Genomic DNA, 19,488 nt, shown 5'->3' with positions numbered 1-19,488 from the left:
TGAATATAAATTCATTTCACCTGAAGAGTTGAAATCAGTGCTAAGTGGGAAGGTGGCTACATGGGTAGAAGACTACTTAACGGGAGTCGGGCTGTAGTGCAGCGGGTTAAGCGCAGGTGGCGCAAGGCACAAGGACCGGCATAAGGATCCCAGTTGGAACCCCGGCTCTCCACCTGCAGGGGAGTCGCTTCACAGGCGGTGAAGCAGGTCTGCAGGTGTCTATCTTTCTCTCCTCCTCTCTCTTCCCTTCCTCTCTCCATTTCTCTCTGTCCTATCCAACAACGACAACAACAATAATAACTACAACAATAAAACAACAAGGGCAACAAAAGGGAATAAATAAATAAAATAAATATTTAAAAAAAAAAAAAAAGAAGACTACTTAACGTGCAGGGCCCAGGCTCCATCCCCCACACTACATAATGCCAGAGTGGATCCTCTGTGGAGCAGTACTCTGGTATCTTGCTCATAAAACAAACAAAGTAATGTCTAAAAGAAAATAATAAAAGCAGTGGTGGGGCCAGGCGGTGGCACACGTGGTTAGGCACACACATTACAGTGCACAAGGACCCAGGTTCAAACCCTTGGTCCCCACCTGCAGGGGGAAAGCTTTATAAGTGGATCTGTAGGTGTCTCTCTATGTGTATCTCCCATCCCCTTTCAATTTTTCTGTCTCCATCTAATAAAAAAAGAACTTAAAAAAAAATCAGTGGTCAGGGATGTGACTCAGCAGTAAGAGTGCCTGCTTTACATGCATAAGGCCCGAGTCCAATCACCAGCCCCATATGAAAGGTACAGCCAAAACAAGTAGAACTACACAGATGCCACAACTATGCTTCAATCTCTTTCTCTCTTCCCACTCTGTCACTTGCAGTTTCATAAAAAAAAATAATAATAAATTTTTAAAATTGGGCTAGGAGATGGCTCAGCAGGAAAGCACATGCACGAGATCTTGGGTTTACTCTCCAGCACCACATTAAAAATATCAGTAACTACATTAAAATGGATGGACAATGAATTTAAGTTTGTTTTTTTTTTCATTTCCAAAAAGGTGCCTATAGTACTTTGAGGGTGGGCACAGTATCTCTAAATCCTGTTCTGGAGATTTTGGTAGTAATGATCATAAGTCATTTTCTTTATCTAATTAAAATAAAAAGGCTGAAAAACTTTATTTCCCTAACTTGAAGTCAGAATTAGGAAATTATTAGGTTATTACCTTCCTCCTATCCAAGTATTCATTTGTAAGTATTTTGTGGAGAATCAGAAGCTTTGCATCTCTAACCAGTGAGAAATTGCTTTCTTTTCCTTTCCTAATAAATTACAGGCAACTTGAACAGATGTCAGGTTGGCATTCAAAACTTGAAATATAGCTGAAAAGCAGGTTATGACTAATACAAGAAAAAAAGATGAATGTTAGAAGGTGTTTTTCCTCCCTTTTCCTTTCTTTCTTTTTTCTTTTTCTTTCTTTCTTTCTTTCTTTTTTTTTTTTTTTTCCAAATTTCAGATAAGCTCTTTAGCCTTAGGGTTCCTTTTGCAGAGCCCTGGAGTTCTCTGGATGTCTTAACCCCCATTTAAATTGCAATCTCTCCTCATGAGTAGGGGTGTGAAAGTGCATTTCAGAGTCAGTGTTTATGTTAATCTTAGCACAAACTCCCTCTTGCCCCAAATAAGGCATGCACAAAACCCTCACACCCATTCTTCCACTGTATTTTATTTGCACTGTTCTTAGCATGTGAAAGACAGCTGCTATGATTGAGAGGCTCCTTATCTTCACTGCACTCGTCTATAGAGTAATTGCAATTTGATGTATGATATCAGAAAAGAGACCCTTTCCTCTAGAATTTTAAGAGGCCTTAAAAAATATAGATATATAACAAGTGGCTTTCCAACCTACAAAGCGGCCTAGAAATATGCAAGATATAGCTCCACCTAAAAGCAATGTGAGATCTATAACAGGTAACTTTTGCCAAAGCCCCTTTTATGGATAAAAGCCTAGTTTTAAAAATTATATTAAGAGATGCTCTTTAATAGTTACACCACTATTATTTGAAAAAGGATTTTATTTTCTTCTCTAACATTTACAGTTTAGAGGTCATTGCCAGGGATACTAAAAAGCAAAATGTCCTTGAAGAAACTCAGTCTCTGCTAACAAAAAAACTAAATAAAAACTGAGGTAAAGGGGGCCAGGTGGTGGTACACCTAGTAGAGCACACATGTTACAATGTGCAAAGACCAGGGTTCAAGACCCTAGTCCTCTCCACCTGCAGGGGGAAATTTTCACAAACAGTGAAGCAGTGTCTCCCCCTTTTCCTTTCCCCTCCCCTCTCAATTTCTCTTTGTCCTTCCAAATAAAAATAGAAAAAGAAAAAGGCAAAAATGGCCACCAAGAGCAATGGATTCATAGTGCTATCACTAAGCCCCAGCAATAATCCTAGTGGCAATAAAAATAAAATAAAATAACTGAGGTAGCCGATTAAATTACCTAGTTGCTCTCCATAAACCTACATGCAAAGGAACACTCATAGCAAATATCTGAAGTAAAAATTCAGGTGGCACTTCAGTATGTTCAAAGAGAAATTTCAGCTGTGAGTTTATTCACTTATATTTGCAGATACTAGTTGTAGCTACGCACATTTCCACCCTGGGATTCAAAGGTGTCTCTATTATCCCACACAATAAGGATTAAGGTCATTCCTAACTAAATACCTGTTACTGTGGGAGTCAGAGGCCATTCTAACTAAACAGATTTTTGGTATCCACTATAAATCTAATTTTCATTTCTTTTTTTAAATTTATTTATTTCTTTATCCCCTTTTGCTGCCCTTGTTGTATTATTGTTGTTGTTATTGATGTCATAATTGTTGGATAGGACAGAGAGAAATGGAGAGAGGAGGGGAAGACAGAGAGGGGGCGAGAAAGACACCTGCAGACCTGCTTCACCGCCTGTGAAGCGACTCCCCTGCAGGTGGGGAGCCGGGGGCTTGGACTAGAATCCTTACGCAGGTCCTTGTGCTTTGCACCACCTGCACTTAACCCGCTGCGCTACCGCCCGACTCCCTATAAATCTAATTTTCTTTGCCATTTATTTCATGTACTTTCAAGGATGACCTGTCCCATCTGGGTTTGGATTTGGCCTTGGGTGAGTGCTATTGCTATGGACAAGGAGAAAGCAAAGAATAAATAGTTATATTGGTTCAAATAACAGGAACAAAAATTTCAACTTATATTCCCCCTAAGTAATTCATTTTCCTTTTACTACACAGGGCTCTTCTATCTATTGTGGTTTTATTTCTATAAAAATTGTAACAAAACCCAAAAAATACATAGTATATATTTGATACTACTTTACAAGAGAAACTAACAGATTAGAAATCTCAGGGTTTCCATGTATATTGCTTCATCTGAGTCCTAATTTTTATGACTTAGGTTAGTCTGCCCATAGCTCATGCTCTACGTTCTATATGCATCTAAGTTCTGTTTTCAGTTTTGAAAAGCAACACGAAGTTTATAGGCAAAAGGAAAGAACTGCATTATGTAGAGGAATTATCAGCCTCATAAAAACAATGACAGAAGAATTTCAAAATTCATCACTTCATGAACTTCAAACTTTTACATAGACAAAAAGAATTGCTTAGTTAAACTTTCTATTTTAAAAGAGACATAACTCTAGACTGTGATAAAGACAATGATTTGGTCTCAAGCCAAAAATAAAAAAAATTCTGTGCTTAAATAAAAACAAACTAGCCTATTAATTCACATATTGTTCTTTTCCTGTTAATTTTTAAAAACTGAATTGATAGTTGACTTAACCAATTATAATCAGTGTCCAGTGGGATCCCAAAACCACATGACTTTTTACTTATTTAACAAAAGAGAGAGAGAAAAGCTGGCAATATTCTTTCTACCTAATAGGTTAAAGGGGGGGGGCAGTTAGGGGAAGTGGCATTGAAGAGATAGCTCAAGCCTGGGCACTGTGTGATTACCATAGCACCAGGGGAAGCTCTGATACTGTCACAGGCCTCTCCCTCCTTCCTCCCCTCCCCCAAACCAGTCTATCTGAATGAGTAAGTCAGCATAGGAGTAATGAAACTGCACAAATGTAGGCCACAGCTCTGCAACAACAAAAAGACTATGGAGGGATGGAAAGATAAGATAAGATAAGATAAGATAAGATAAGATAAGATAAGATAAGATAAGATAAGATGAAATAAGATAAGATAGGTGGGTTATCTTCTAACCAGGTGTAGCAATTTATACTTTCATATGCCTTTACCACAGCTTAAGGAGATCTTTATAGCCACTAGAAGTGCTATCAGGTACTCTTCTATATAATTCCCTAAAATTGAAAGGAAAAAAGCAGCAGCCTCTGTTGGAAAGCAAGGAATGCACAAAAACAGAATTATTTCCTTGTCAATTTTCCATTTAAAAAATAGCTTGGGGGAGCTGGGTGGTGGAGCACCTAGTTGAACACAAATGTTACAATGTGCAAGGACCCAGGTTCCAGCCCCTGGTCCCCATCTGCAGGCGGGGAAACAGGTGGTGAAGCAGGGCTGCAGGTCTCTCTCTTTCCCTCTCCCTCTCTCTCTTTGCCTCCAAGGTTATTGCTGGGGCTCAGTGCCTGCACTATAAGTTCACTGCTCCTGAAGGCTATTTTTTTCCCCTTTGTTGCCCTTGTTGTTTTATCCTTGTTGTGGTTATTACTGTTGTTGTTACTGCTGCCGTTGTTGTTGAATAGGACAGAGAGAAATCAAGAGAGGAAGGGAAGGTGGGGAGCCAGGGGCTCTAACAGGGGTCCTTGCGCTTCAAGTCATGTGTGCTTAACCCACTGCTCTACCGCCTGACCCCCTCTCCCTCTCTATCACCCCTTCCCTTTTGATTTCTAGCTGTCTATATGCAATAAAAGGGATAAAAATATATATATTTTAATTAAAAAGTATCTGGAGGGTGTGGGGTGGGTGGAATGGGTGGTTAAGCACACATTGCACAAAGTGCAAGGATCCCAGTTCGAACCGGCTCCCCGACTGTGGGGGAGGGGGTGTCACTTTACAAGCAGTGAAGCAGGTCTGCAGATATCTATCTATCTTTCTCTCCCCCTCTATCTTCCCCGTCCTTTCTCAATTTTTCTCTGTCCTATCCAACAACACCAGCAGCAACAACAGTGGAAAAAAGATAGCCTCTGGGAACACTAGATTCATAGTGTTGGCATGGAGCACCAATGATAAGCTTGGAGCCAAAAAAAAAAAAAAAGTAGCTTTAGGATAATGAGAATCTTCACTCAGAATAAATAATGTCTTTCAACTGAGCCTAAGAGTATAAGGTAGCTTTACATTTATCATCTTTTAAATCAAATTGAAATGTGATTCATGATGGGGGGAAAAAAATCCAAGAAAAGAACATTACTTTTGAGAAAGAAATGACTTCATTTTTTTTTTTGTCTAAGTTAGCGAAAAATGTTGGAAAAGTAAAACCACACACCAAAAACCTCTGGATAGTAGCACTTAACAAACAAAATTCAAGTTCACATTCCATAGTCAATATACACATTCACAACAACAAAGTCCATACTATCATAATCCAGCTAGTTTCAGCACAGAATGTACAGCCAGATATGAAATTCACTCAGAAATTTCAAGTCTGTTTTAATTTTAAAGTTTTCAATAGCCAGCAAAGTCACAAACCAACCAACATGGATGGCATCATCCACCCAACCTCAACAGAGGCTCTAACTAACAAAATTTGATGATCCTAGTAACTGAGTGGTGAAATCTTCTAAACTGAAAGAAAACACTTACAGTATGATTAAAAGATATGGCTTATTACAGAGCATTCACTTTTCTGTGTTGGCTGGACAATATAAAAGTTCAAAGAAATAGTCATTAGACTTTCTGTGCCAAGGTTCACTACTGAAAACCAGTAAAGTATACTTTACAGTAATAATCTAGAGGATTCAGACTTATCCCTTTATCTCTACTTATATCTTCATATACTTAAACAATAATGCCATGTTTTAATAATAATAAAAAACTTTTGTGGGTTTACTTTGCCTTAAATTACAAATTACTAAGACAATGAACTAACACACTTGTTTCTATTTTCCAAATTAAATTTTGGGATTTTTTTTTTTTAACTGGCCTTTTGTATCTTCCAGGGGAAAAAAAGTGACATTGTTATCATTGACATTTCAAGGTGTATAAAACTCAGGTGATGAGGGTCTCTGTCAGTTTCTCTTAATCCAATTCCAAATTCGACCTTTACTGAGTGAACAGGTGTGTGCTGTTCCTATAATTTATCAGTGAGCACCCAGGCAGAAAAGCTAGCAACAAGAGGGGGCTATAGAACCAAATGCTTAGTGCCTAGAAAGCATTTTTATTCCTATCATGATGAATATACTTTTATCTCTAAGTAGCAATTTAAAGATAAAGAATGATGGGGGTGGGGAGAGGCATGCAAGGGTGGTGGCACATCTGGTGGCACACTGTTAAGTGCTATGTGCTAGGAGCAAGGCTCCAGGTTCAAGCCCCCTGCTCCCCACCTACAGTGGGGATGCTTCACAAGTAGTGATATTCTGTTGCTCACATTCCAGTTCAACTTATGATCTAGCTATGAAAACAACCATGACAGCATTTCTACTAGAGAGAATAAAACCATTTTATACAGGAATATTAAATAAGCTATCATGAAGAATGTGATAAATGAATAGGCCTTATTTGAAATATGCAATGTAGAAGCTCCTGCATTTGTGTCTCTGGAATCAAACTTACTAATTTTTAAATGCACCAAGTATTCAACTGGGCAATTAATGTAAAAGTACAATAAAAAGAAACATCAACTATTATTAAGACAATGCCCACTGTCAAACTTACTAATTTTTAAATACACCAAGTATTACAGGGTACTGCAAAAGTACAATAAAAAGAAACATCAACTATTATTAAGACAATGCCCACTGTCTAATAGTACAGTGATAATTAAATAAGGTAAATTTGACCCAGAGTGGTTTTTAAAGTCATTTAAAAAATGACTTTATAAACATTTATATATATGACATTTATAATTATTTCTCTTAGAAAAAACCATAGTGAATAAATGTGAGAAAAGGAGCAACCATAAATATCTAAATGATTTCCCCACAAACTTAAGTTTTAATTTAAAAAGTTTTAATACATTAGAAATTCACTAGAATTTTTTGCAGAAAAAGTTAACTAAAAGTTGTCTAAGAAAAATACTTAGACAAGCTTGACAAAGAACTTCAAAACACTGAAAAAAATTCATCAAATTGATTTATTATTATTTTTTTAAATCAAACCCAAGACCTGGGCTGTAAGAGACGAGTATTCTTGCCCTCCAGCCCATCACATTTATTTTTAAAAACAATGCAAATTTTTATTAAATCTTCCTTTTGAACTCACCCATCTGCTCCACAATCTCTGGGGGAAATACTCGAGAAGCAAATGCTCGTCGAAAAATATCTGAAAATTCCTTGTCCAGACCTCCTATTCCCATTTTTTCAAAGTTCCAATCGGGATTGATGATAGACTGGCGATTTTCCTTGGTTTTAGCTTTGCCTGTGTCAAACAAAGATAACAAAATATGATGCAAGTTCATTACTAACTACTACATTGGTGGAACACTTTCCCACCTAAACCTCAAGGACATCTATGATGATACTAACCCAGTTGCAAGGAAGACTTAAGCAGAAACAAATTAGTGGGACTACAACAAATTGAAAAGCTTCTGCACAGCCAAAGAAACTATCACACAAACAAAGAGACTCCTCACAGAATGGGAGAAGATCTTCACACGCCATACATCAGACAAGAGACTAATAACCAAAATATATAAAGAGCTCAGCAAACTTAGCAACAAAAAAGCATATAACCTCATCCAAAAGTGAGCAGAGGATATGAACAGAACATTCACTACAGATGATATCCAAAAGGCTAACAAACACATGAAAAATTGCTCCAGGTCATTGTATGATGTATGAGAATGGCATACATCAAAAAGGACAGCAGCAACAAATGCTGGAGAGGCTGTGGGGACAGAGGAACCCTTCTGCACTGCTGGTGGGAATGTAAATTGGTACAGCCTCTCTGAAGAGCAGTCTGGAGAACTCTCACAAGGCTAGACATGGACCTTCCATATGACCCAGTAATTTCTCTCCTGGGGATATATACCAAGGATTCCATAATGCCCAATCAAAAAGATATGTGTACACCTATGTTCATAGCAGCACAGTTCATAATAGCTAAAACCTGGAAGCAACCTAGGTGCCCAACAACAGATGAGTGGCTGAGAAAGCTGTGGTATATATACACAATGGAATACTATGCAGCTATTAAGAACAATGAACCCACCTTCTCTGTCCCAACTTGGACAAAGCTAGAAGGAATTATGTTAAGTGAGCTAAGTCAGAAAGATAAAGATGAGTATGGGATGATCCCACTCATCAACAAAAGTTGAGAAAGATGAACAGAAAGGGAAACTAAAACAGGATCTGATTAAACCAAGAGTAGGGCACCAAAGTAAAAACACTGTGGTGAGGGGTAGGGTGGACATTTGGCTTCCCAGGGTGGCAGGAGGGCGGGGGTGGGTGGGTGGGATGGGTCACAGTCTTTTGGTGGTGGAAATGGTGTTTATGTATACTTCTATTAAAGTGTAGTCATATAAATAACTAATTAATATGAGAGGGGAAAAACTGATTGTATGTTTCAAACTTTTTAAAACACAGACTTTTTAATACATAGGCTGAGTCTTTGATATGTTGACTCTCTCAAAAGCCTAGACCAGGGAGAACAGAAGCAACCGGTAGCACAGCTATATACAAGATGCTGGGTATTGTACAGCAAATCCTAACAAAGGGACTTTTCAAAGCTAACCCAATTACCAAATAATGTGATGATAACAATAACTATCCATTGTCTTCTTGAACCCTAAGACAGCAGGAACCTCATATTTCCACAATAGAGCCTGTATGTCCCCCAGTCCTGGAACCTTAGGGTGGGGCGCACATTCCTGCATTCTTCTCTCAATTCATATCAAATAATATTGCATCCGCCGATCACAACCTAATCAACACAATGAGTGCCACCCCAGCATGCTTCACTTCAGACTGTGTCCAGAGACTTGAGATGTGGAATGACAACCCTTCTGCTTCATTACTTGGGTGAGACCATTCCTTTCATAGTATTCTCTAATTCCATTCCAGGTGGTTCACTTCCTAACAAAGCCCCAAAACCTAGATATAGACCAGGTCCCGTGAGATAGAGCATATGTTCACAAGTATCCATAAACTAGGGCAAAATATATACCTGAAAGCAAAAGTACACAATAGTGTGCAGTGAGTACCCCCCAGTCTTTAGGTCCATGATTGTTCAACAATTTGTTTGGCTTTGTATGTATGTTTAACTCTCTTTTCAGCCACCAGGTTCCAAATGCTAACATGATGCTGACCAGACTTCCCTGGACAGACGACCCCACCAGTGTGTCCTGGAGCTCTGCTTCCCCAGAGACCCACCCTACTAGGGAAAGAGAGAGACAGGCTGGGAGTATGGATCGACCAGTCAATGCCCATGTTCAGCGGGGAAGCAATTACGGAAGCCAGACCTTCCACCTTCTGCAACCTACAATGACCTTGGGTCCATACTCCCAGAGGGATAAAGAATAGGAAAGCTATCAGGGGAGGTGATGGGATATAGAGATCTGGTGGTGGGAATTGTGTGGAGTTGTACCCCTCCTATCCTATGGTTTTGTTAATGTCTCCTTTTTAAAATAAATTAATTAATTTAAAAAAAAGGTAAGCCCAAAAGAGGGGGAAAAAAAAAGCTATCCCTGTGCATCCTCATGAATAAAAAGCAACTACTTTTATAGAAAGATGAAAGAAAGACATGTGCTTAATTAATTTTATAAGAAGGATGAGTAGTGGTCCAGGAGGTGGCGCAGTGACTAAAGCATTGGACTCTCAAGCACGAGGTCCTGCGTTCGATCCCTGGCAGCAAATGTACCAGAGTGATGTCTGGTTCTTTCTCTCTCTCCTATCTTTCTCATGAATAAATAAATAAAATCTTCAAAAAAAGAAGGATGAGTAAACAATTTGTAAACAATTTGTCTGCTCCCCATTTAGGACCAGTAAAACACAAAATGCCTAGGTAAGCTGATGCTAAAATGCATTTGTAGTCAATCCATGGAGCTTAGTTTTATTAATCTTTAATCCTCAGTAATTTAGTTTACTAAATTGGCTGACTAGAAGAAACAACATGTGTATAACTGATGAAGATGACACCAGAAATATAACTCAATCTAGCAGTCCCTCAAGACTACTACAGCAAGTGTATTTAAAACACATCTCTACTTCTTAATTGGGATATATCCCCTAAGGCTGAGAAGATGCACTAAATAATATTGATACCTTATTTACTTTTGTCTTTACTTACACACATATATCTAAACATCATCCTAAAGCCTAGTGATTTCAAAATAATGCTTTCAAATTCTTCCACAGATTAAGCATTAAAATGTCATAATGCCATTTAAAGTAATTCAATGAGAAGCACATTAACTCAAATACAAAAACTAAAATGCTATATTACAAATAAACAAAAAGGAAGGCAGTATTATATTATAATTTTATTTTAATTAGGAAAAAAGGTTACATTAGAAAAAGGTTATTCTACATTGGAATTTTATGATTACATTTTGTGGACTTGGCATATTCTTTATGAGGCCATCAAAAATATTTTTCTTAAACTCTACTGCCCTCTTGTGGCCAAATCTATTACATACTAGATCATGACAATTTTAATGCCACTTACTGGTGTGCTTTGCTTTTCTTCCTATTTCAGATAGAGCCAGAGGAGGCAGAAAAACACCACTCCACCACTTGGAGCTAGCCATTGGTGCCATGCACAATGCTCTGATGTGGTGATGGAGGTGTGAAATAGGGTATGCTATCCCCTGGGCCCGTCAATTTAATTTTTTAATAGAAAAAAAAAACATTATCAGTCATTCCTTTACATGAATTGCATTCAAAAAATGTCATAAAAGGAATCAATTTCCTTGGATAAAGTACATTAACAAACGGTGCACAAAACATGAAATATAAAAAGATCACTTCAGGAAATATAGGTTCAATTACACATCATGTCATATTATACATCCATCAGATGACACACATGGTCATTAAAATTATGTTGTACAGTTATATGTATTACAATTCTTGGAATATGTTCAGCTAAAATGACAAACAGCAAAGCAGTTTAAAGACAAAATCAAATTTTAAAATTTTAGACTGAATTGTTTCTGTGTGCCTGTTTATGTTTTATGAAATGAATATTTTATAATTAACAAAAACAGTAAGGGGGATGATAATTTATGGATCAAGAAAAAAAGACAACACATTCAAAGAATGTAAAATAATCTTGGATACAATGGTGTCCAAAGAAAATCCTCCAGTTTCTACTGGGGTAGATGTTGGTATAGTTCAATCAATTGCAAATAAAAATTACTATACAGTTAATAGCATCATTATTGTGGTGAGTTACTATTCTAGATAGCTACTAATTGTCACTACTATTACTAGAGACAAATTTTCATTATTGTAATATAATAGAAGCAGGGGTAATTTACAAAAGTAGGACTGATCTAATGAATCTCTTGAAAAGATTTTACTTATGCATTGATCATTAACTTAGTCACCAGCAGAAGTTATGCTAGTGTTGCACTTTAATATGCCACCAGATGAGGGACATTTTATAAAATAACCAGTTCTCATGGTTATGAAAAACAATGGAAGTCTGAATAACTGTCAGAAACTGAAAACAATTATGGTAATTAGACATCTTAGATGGGATGTAATATGGTATCCTGAATTAGATCCTGCAGCAGAAAATGGACATAACCAAAAAAACTAGGGAAAAGTCTACAGTTTACTTAGTAGCAATATAATCATGTTAATTTAGTGGAGTTTTATTTGTTTGTTTTGTCGTAGCTCCTGGGGCTTCACCGCTCTGGGACAACTGTTTCATACATATATAGAAAGAGAGCAAGGAAAAAACACCACAGCACTGACACTTCCTTTGGGGAAGTTATATTGACAGCATGGCTCAAACTTAAGTTGTGCCCATGGCAAAGCAAGTGTACTGTCTAGGTGATCTATTTTGTTGGTCCAATTAATTTTGTTAACTGTACTCCGACTATTTAAGCTGTAACATCAGAAGGAGCTGATCAAATATTCTGTAAGCCTGAACTTAAAGTTAAAAGTTTGAAAATGGGGGGTCTGGTGGTAGTGCAGCGGGTTAAGCGCACGTGGCACAAAGCGCAATGACCGGCTTAAGGATCGCCAGGCTCCCCACCTGCAGGGGAGTCACTTCACAAGCGGTGAAGCAGGTCTGCAGGTGTCTCTCTTTCTCTTCCCCTCTCTGTCTTCCCCTCCTCTCTCCATTTCTCTCTTTCCTATCCAACGACGACATCAATAACTACAAGAATAAAACAAGGGCAACAAAAGGGAAAATAAATAAAATATATTTTTTAAAAAGTTTGAAAATGGGGGCCAGGTGGTGGCACAACACATGTTACAGTGCACAAGGACCCAGGTTCGAGCCCTGGGCCCCCACCTGCAGGGGGAAAGCTTTGCCAATGGTGAAGCAGTATTGCAGGTGTCTATCTCCTCCTCTCTATCACTTCCTTCCCCCTCAATTTCTGGCTGTCTCCATCCAGTAAATAAAGGTAATTAAAAAAAAAAGTTTGAAAATGAAAAGAAAAATTGTATGTGGTATCAGAGCTTTGTGTATTTGAGTGGCATCTGCATGCCAGTTATTTTACTCCTTTTATTTTAGAGGAGAGGAAGAAAGAAGGCAGAGAAAGACAGATATAGAGAAACACCAAAGCACCGTTCCACCATCCATGGAACTCCTACAGTGCCATCTACAGTGCTTACAAGTGGTGCTGGGAATATTCACCCATGGTAAAGTAAATGTGCTAAAAGGTATCTTGACACCCTAAAAATTTTTTGATGGGTCAGGGCCTCAAACATGCATAACTTCACTATTTCATAGTCACTTTTTCCTTCAGAAGGAAAGAGTGAGATATGATAGCACTAGAGCTTCCTTTGATGCTGCAATACTCCCATCTGGGTGAGTGCATGGCAAGGCATGTGGCCTACATGGTGAACTATTCCTGCAGTTCAAAGAATCAACTTAAGATGAAAAAGATTACCTTTTAATTTATCATTAATATGGTAAATAGGAAGTTAGAAATTACATATGTAGCTTTCCTTATATTTCTGCTGGACAATTCTCATCTAATGAAAGTTTTAAGAATTTTCTTTAAGTACATTGTCTTTATTTAATTTTCTTTATTTAAGTATATTTGCTAGGTATGAAATGCTACATATTTAAGTACATTATTTAAGTACATTTGCTAGGTATGATTTTGTGCTAAGCCTTCTCAAGCCTTCTCAAGTAAAGTATCCCTAGTCTCCTCCTCCACTTGAAAATCTCCAGGTGAGTCACATATAACAAGAGTTCCACTTCATTCAGAATCATTTAAATACTATAAATCTTACCAATAAGGTTGAGTGATGAATTTTCTGCTTTCTCAAATGCAACTTGACTGTTCCCCACAACCAGTCCTACTTCGATCTATATAAAAGGACAATAATAAATTAGTTTAACATCAGACTTCCAGGCTCCACAAACAAGGTAAAAATTAGAGGGAAAATGTGGTCTTTCCATATGCAAAGAAAACCTTTCAAACTCTGATCTAAGTTATATTTATTTTAATTTTTTATAAATACAGATAGAAATTGACAAAGGGGAGACAGAGAGGGAGAAAGAGAGATACTTGTTGCACTACTTCACTGCTGTGAAACTTCCTTCCTGCAGGTTCAGACTGGTAATATGTGAAACTCTACAGGATGCATCACTGTCTGCCCCAGTTATAACTATTTTTCTTATAAGTAACTCCTATGACTCCTATTTCCTTTATTTCAATGCATATATTTTTATTAAAATATCTCCTATTACTACTATTTACTTACAATAAATTCCACTTGTATTCAACTAGGTTTACAAGTTTACACACATTTTAAATTATTCTTAGATATAACTGTACTTTATGTTATTTTTGTTTTATTGAGAAAAGTCAGCATAAGTACTTTTATTGCAATTATAAAGCTTGAAGCTCTTATTTGTTGTAGGAGAGGCACAGAACACAATGGGGCTAGGGAAAGGAAAGCCAGAAATCTGAGCTCAGCAGGGGAACTGAACATCAAAAAACAGATGCTGTAGCTGCGAGGGCCAGCATCACTTTCTTTTCCTTCTATTTTTTAAAGATTTATTTATTTATTTAGAACCAGAACTTTAGCATACTATACAGTGCTGGGACTTGAATTCAGAACTTAATGCTTGTTAGCTTATGGCTCTAGTCACTGTGCCACCTCCCAGATCACTCAATACTATTTTCTGAAGGTCCAGTATTAGTCATGACTGGGGTTTCCACTGGGTACTAAATGACTTCAAACAGCATCTTAAATTAAAACTTTCTATCAAAGTTTTTAAAATTTTGGAAATTAAATTTGAATAGCTAGAGGCCAGATGGTGGTGTAACCAGCTGAGTGTACAGGCTATCATGTGCAAGGACCTGGGTTCAAGCCCATTTCCCACCTGTGGGGGAGAGCTTTCTAAACAGTGAAATAGATCTGTAGGTGTCACTCTTTGTCTCTCCCTATCTCCCCCTCTCCTCTCAATTTCTATTAGTACTATCTAATTTTTAAAAAACGGAAAAAAAGAAGAAAAGGAAAAAAATGGCTGTTGGGGTATTGGATTTATAGTGCTAGCACCACATGCCAGCAGTAACTCCGGTCGCAATGAAAACAAACAAAAAAAATTTTGGATGTCTCTGAGTTTTCAAAAGTCCTAAATATCCATTAGAAAGACCAGGAAAGGATTGAAAAAGAGAAAGGCTGCAGAGAATATTTCATCGGTCTCTACTGATATAGTTAGTTACCTGTAGTGTCCAACAGTCTACTTTCAAAGGGCAAAGAAGTTAAGAAGAGGATAGGCTGCAGTAGTAGAGGCAAAGGCTCTCCCTCCTCTCCAATTTAGTTATGGATAAAGCCACCTTTCAACTTAGAGAAAAAGTCAGCCCTCAACAAATCTGTTATGACTTGCAGTGCAGCAATAAAAATATCTGACTATAACAAACAAAAATTTCATCTAAAGATAATAAAATGGGGCCAAGCGGTGGTGCACCTGGTTAAACACACACACTACAATGCACAAGGACCTGGGTTCAAGGCCCTGGTCCCTACCTGCAGAGGGAAAACTTCACAAGTGAAGTAGAGCTTCAAGTGTCTCTCTTCTTCTCTAACTCTTCCTCCCCTCTAAGTTTCTCTCGTCTCTATCTAATAATAAATAAGTAAAATAAAAATTTTAAAAAGATTTATTAAAAAAGATAATAAAATGAAAGTTCTTACAATTCCCCTATACCAACTCTTATTTTAATTTAACCCTGGGGCCAGGTGGTAGCACATCCAGTTAAGTGTACATGTTCAAGTCCCTAGTCCTTACATGCAGGGGGAAGCTTCACAAGTCATAAAGCAGTAGGTCTCTCTCTCTCTCCCTCTCACTCCCCCTATCTCTCCCTTCTTTCTCCAATTCTGTTTCTATCCAAAATAAATGCATTAAAAAATAAAACTAACTTGTTATTTGTATTATCAAATACATAACTAATATGTAATTGTGACACTATATCTAAAAGATTGAAACTGAATCTACACATACATAAAGAACCCGAAGTTTATGACACACAGTTTAGTTAGGTCAAAAGGATTCAAGAAAAAAGGAGAAGACTAAAGCTGGATGATAGAATACATTCAGTTGGGATAGTCTTGTACACAAACTGTTGTGGAATGTTAAGAGATTCTCTTAATGGATCCATGTGTACATGCTTGTGGGTACCAGCTTCCTCTACAGCTCATTCAAGAACAAGTGTTACAGGAGGAGGTCACTCCCATCATTCCAGGTTTACAAATTCCCTGTCAAAGATGAGACTGGGGCTGCGACATCTGTCACCCCACTGATCGCCAGGGTTGATTCGGCTGATCTGGCTGGCTAGGCGGGTGTCCCTTTCCTCCCTCACCACTTCATGTGGTCCCTCCCAAAGCTGTGCGCTAAGTCAAAGAGGACAGCCTTCCCTGAATAGAAACAGACCGGTCTTCAGTCGACGGTATATGAGTAGCTGCATGTCCCTGCTAGAACCTCCAAACAAGCTCTCAAATATGAGACTGGCATTTGGTGGAACTATACTGCTAAAGGTAAAGATATTCTAGGGAGGTAGTTAATTCGTCTCTCTGACCCACAGTCATCTAAACAACTTCTTCTTCCCAGTCTCAGACTACCTCTAGCTTGATTAGAATAAATTTACAGTGAATCTTTCTATCCCAGGAGGAATAAATTTCTTTCCCTTTTCAGAATCTATGGAGAGCATTGTGCAGGTGTGCTACACCTAAAGAAGGTGCACCCCCCACTTTAGGGTAAGAGATCCCACCTGTCCTCTCTCCCATGGTGGCATGGACCAAAAAGTGGCCCTGGCTGTGGTTCTCCTATTCCACCTGTGCTATACTTTATTAACTCTGCTGACTACAAAAGCAGTTTTGCCCTCCTTCCTACTATCTTATAAGAAAGATTATCTGGGGGTCGGGCGGTGGCGCAGTGAGTTAAGCGCATGTGGCGCAAAGCGCAGGGACCGGCGTGAGGATCCCGGTTCGAGCCCCCAGCTCCCCACCTGCAGGGGAGTCGCTTCACAGGCAGTGAAGCAGGTCTGCAGGTGTCTATCTTTCTCTCCCCCTCTCTGTCTTCCCCTCCTCTCTCCATTTCTCTCTGTCCTATCCAACAATGAATTGCGTCAACAAGGGCAATGATAATAACCACAATGAAGCTACAACAAGGGCAACAAAAAAGGGGGAAAAAATGGCCTCCAGGAGCAGTGGATTCATGGTGCAGACACCGAGCCCAGCAATAACCCTGGAGGAGGAAAAAAAAAAAAAAAAAAGAAAGAAAGATTATCTAATATGAAAGAAATCACAGAGTGAGAGGATAGCTGAGAAAATTTTATTAATCTTCAGAAGTCACACCATAAAGATTATTAGAAGTAAAACATACCTTCTGCTTTTTACCTGATGCAGGCTCTCCCTTCAGAATGCTAGGATCCATGGCTTCAATATCCTTTACCAATAAGCCAAAAAGCTTTTCATTGAAGTTAAAAACAAGCTAAATAGAAAAGAGATGAAGGGAGAAAAATTACTTCATGTTTTAATGAATTCATTCTCAGTACCAATGTTTTCCTGATATAGAAAAGTAGATCCGATCTGTATATTCTTTTCAGATGTGCCCCAAAAAACTATTCAAAGAGCCAATGAGGGGAAGGGAACTAACATTAAATATATATATATTTATTCCCTTTTGTTGCCCTTGTTGTTTTATTGTGGTAGTTATTGTTGTTACTGATGCCATCGTTGTTGGATAAGACAGAAAGAAATGGAGAGAGGAGGGGAAGACAGAGAGGGGGAGAGAAAGATAGACACCTGCAGACCTGCTACACCACTTGTGAAGCGATTCCCCTGCAGGTGGGGGGGCCAGGGGCTCCAACCGGGATCCTTAAGCTGCTCCTTGCACTTTGTGCCACATGCGATTAACCTGCTGAGCTACCACCCGACTCCTGAGAACTAACTTTTACTGAATATTTAGCTATGTTCCAAAAAAAACTACAGGAGGTCATAATTAATACTCACAAACTCTCTTAGAAACATAAATTACCCTCCAGTTTGTAGGTGAGTAGGCTAAATAATGAGACCCAAGGTCCACAGTAGGTGGATTCTATGGCCAGTGCTATGGCTCCAAATTCATGCATTTTCTTCACTACTACAAAACTTCTAAACAAGTGAAGAGACAACTCCTGAGTGCTCAATCACCCATCAATTTTTTTTAATATTTATTTATTTATTCCCTTTTGTTGCCCTTGTTGCTTTATTGTTGTAGTTATTATTGATGTCATCATTGTTGGATAGGACAGAGAGAAATGGAGAGAGATGGGGAAGACAGAGAGGGAAAGAGAAAGACAGACACCTGCAGACCTGCTTCACCGCTTGTGAAGCGACTACCCTGCAGGTAGTGAGCCGGGGGCTCAAACTGGGATCACCTTGTGCTTTGCACCACGTGCGCTTAACACGCTGCGCTACCACCCAACTCCCCATCAATTATTTTTTTTAATGCCTTTTACAAGTTAAGACTTCTCCTATGTGCTTGGATATAGTAATAAATATAACTGACAAAGTTGATTGTCAACCCTATCACTACTAATAACTACAAGTGGAAATAAATACTAAGAATAGCTATTTAACATAAAGTATTTCTTCTCTATACTACAATTTTCCTTCAGGGTTTATAGAAACATCCTCATGACAGCAAGTTTGTTTATATATACTGCCATCTTACCAGTATATAAATGCCAAAGCATTTTACTATTTAAACACTCCTCTAAGTATTTCCTATTATAATAAAAAATTAACAAGAAAGAAAAATAATGAAGTATAGCTAGACAATTAGAGCATTCCTATCAGTCAAAAGTATAAGAAAACAAAAAGAATAATATGTCCTATGAAAGGAAGTGACTGCATCTGATAGATTATCAGATAAATATCACACTGGGGAGCTTTTTCAATCCATCTAATCCAAAATGACACCACAGTAGCTCATGATTATTTCTTCGTATTTTATTTACAGCAGAGTACTTAATAGTGACATTTCTCCCTTATTCTATGTCTTTTCCAAATAGGAAGCAAGCTCTCTTTGGACAGGGATTATTTGTTTTCTTCACTGGTGATCCATAAGGCTGAAAACAGTGGCTGAAGTGAACCACATGTTCAATAAAATAGTAGTTTAATTAGCTGCTCAAGTGATCAAGTGGGCTAAGTTAAGTCCCTCGTTGTATAGTCATGGGCACATATTTTACCTTCTCTAAACCTAAAGTTACTAATATTAAAAAAATGAGGAAGTTAGACAAAATAATCCCTGAGGTCCAGTACAGTTTTAGTGCTCTTAATAATAATAATTGTACTATGTGCTTTTATCTACTAAAAATTCAGTTTCCAGGGGCCGGACGGTAGCACAGTGGGTTAAGCACAAATGGCACAAATCCCAAGGACCAGTGTAAGGATCCCAGGTGTAAGGATCCCAGTTTGAGCCCCCAGCTTCCCACCTGTGGGTGGAGGAGTTGCTTTGCAAAGCAGTGAAGCAGTTCTGCAGATGTCTGTCTTTTTCTCCCCGTCTTCCCCATCTCTCTCGATTTCCCTCTGTCCTATCAAACAACAACAGCAATAACACTAGTAGCAACAAGGGCAACAAAAAAGGGGCGGTGGCCTCCAGGAGCAGTGGATTCACAGTGCAGGCAGCAAGCCCCAGTGAGATAACCCTGGGAGTGCAAAAAAAAAAT

General features: G+C 38.3%; 1 protein-coding gene across 2 annotated transcripts in view; it reads right to left on the bottom strand.

Moving 5' to 3' along the window:
• Positions 1–19,488, bottom strand: part of NSF (N-ethylmaleimide sensitive factor, vesicle fusing ATPase) — a 210,663-nt gene that overhangs the window by 142,547 nt on the left and 48,628 nt on the right. For both annotated transcript variants that reach the window (XM_007529655.3, XM_060203295.1), the window contains exons 6-8: positions 17,160–17,267; positions 13,562–13,637; positions 7,410–7,565 (exon numbers count right to left, since the gene is read on the bottom strand). In XM_007529655.3, the coding sequence (XP_007529717.2) occupies positions 7,410–7,565; positions 13,562–13,637; positions 17,160–17,267 (340 nt within the window). The remainder of the gene's footprint in view (positions 1–7,409; positions 7,566–13,561; positions 13,638–17,159; positions 17,268–19,488) is intronic.

Source organism: Erinaceus europaeus, chromosome 12 (genome assembly GCF_950295315.1).
Source record: "Erinaceus europaeus chromosome 12, mEriEur2.1, whole genome shotgun sequence".
Lineage (NCBI taxonomy): Eukaryota > Metazoa > Chordata > Mammalia > Eulipotyphla > Erinaceidae > Erinaceus > Erinaceus europaeus.
Note: the sequence above shows the minus strand (reverse complement) of the source record. Positions and strands in the feature narration are given on the sequence as shown.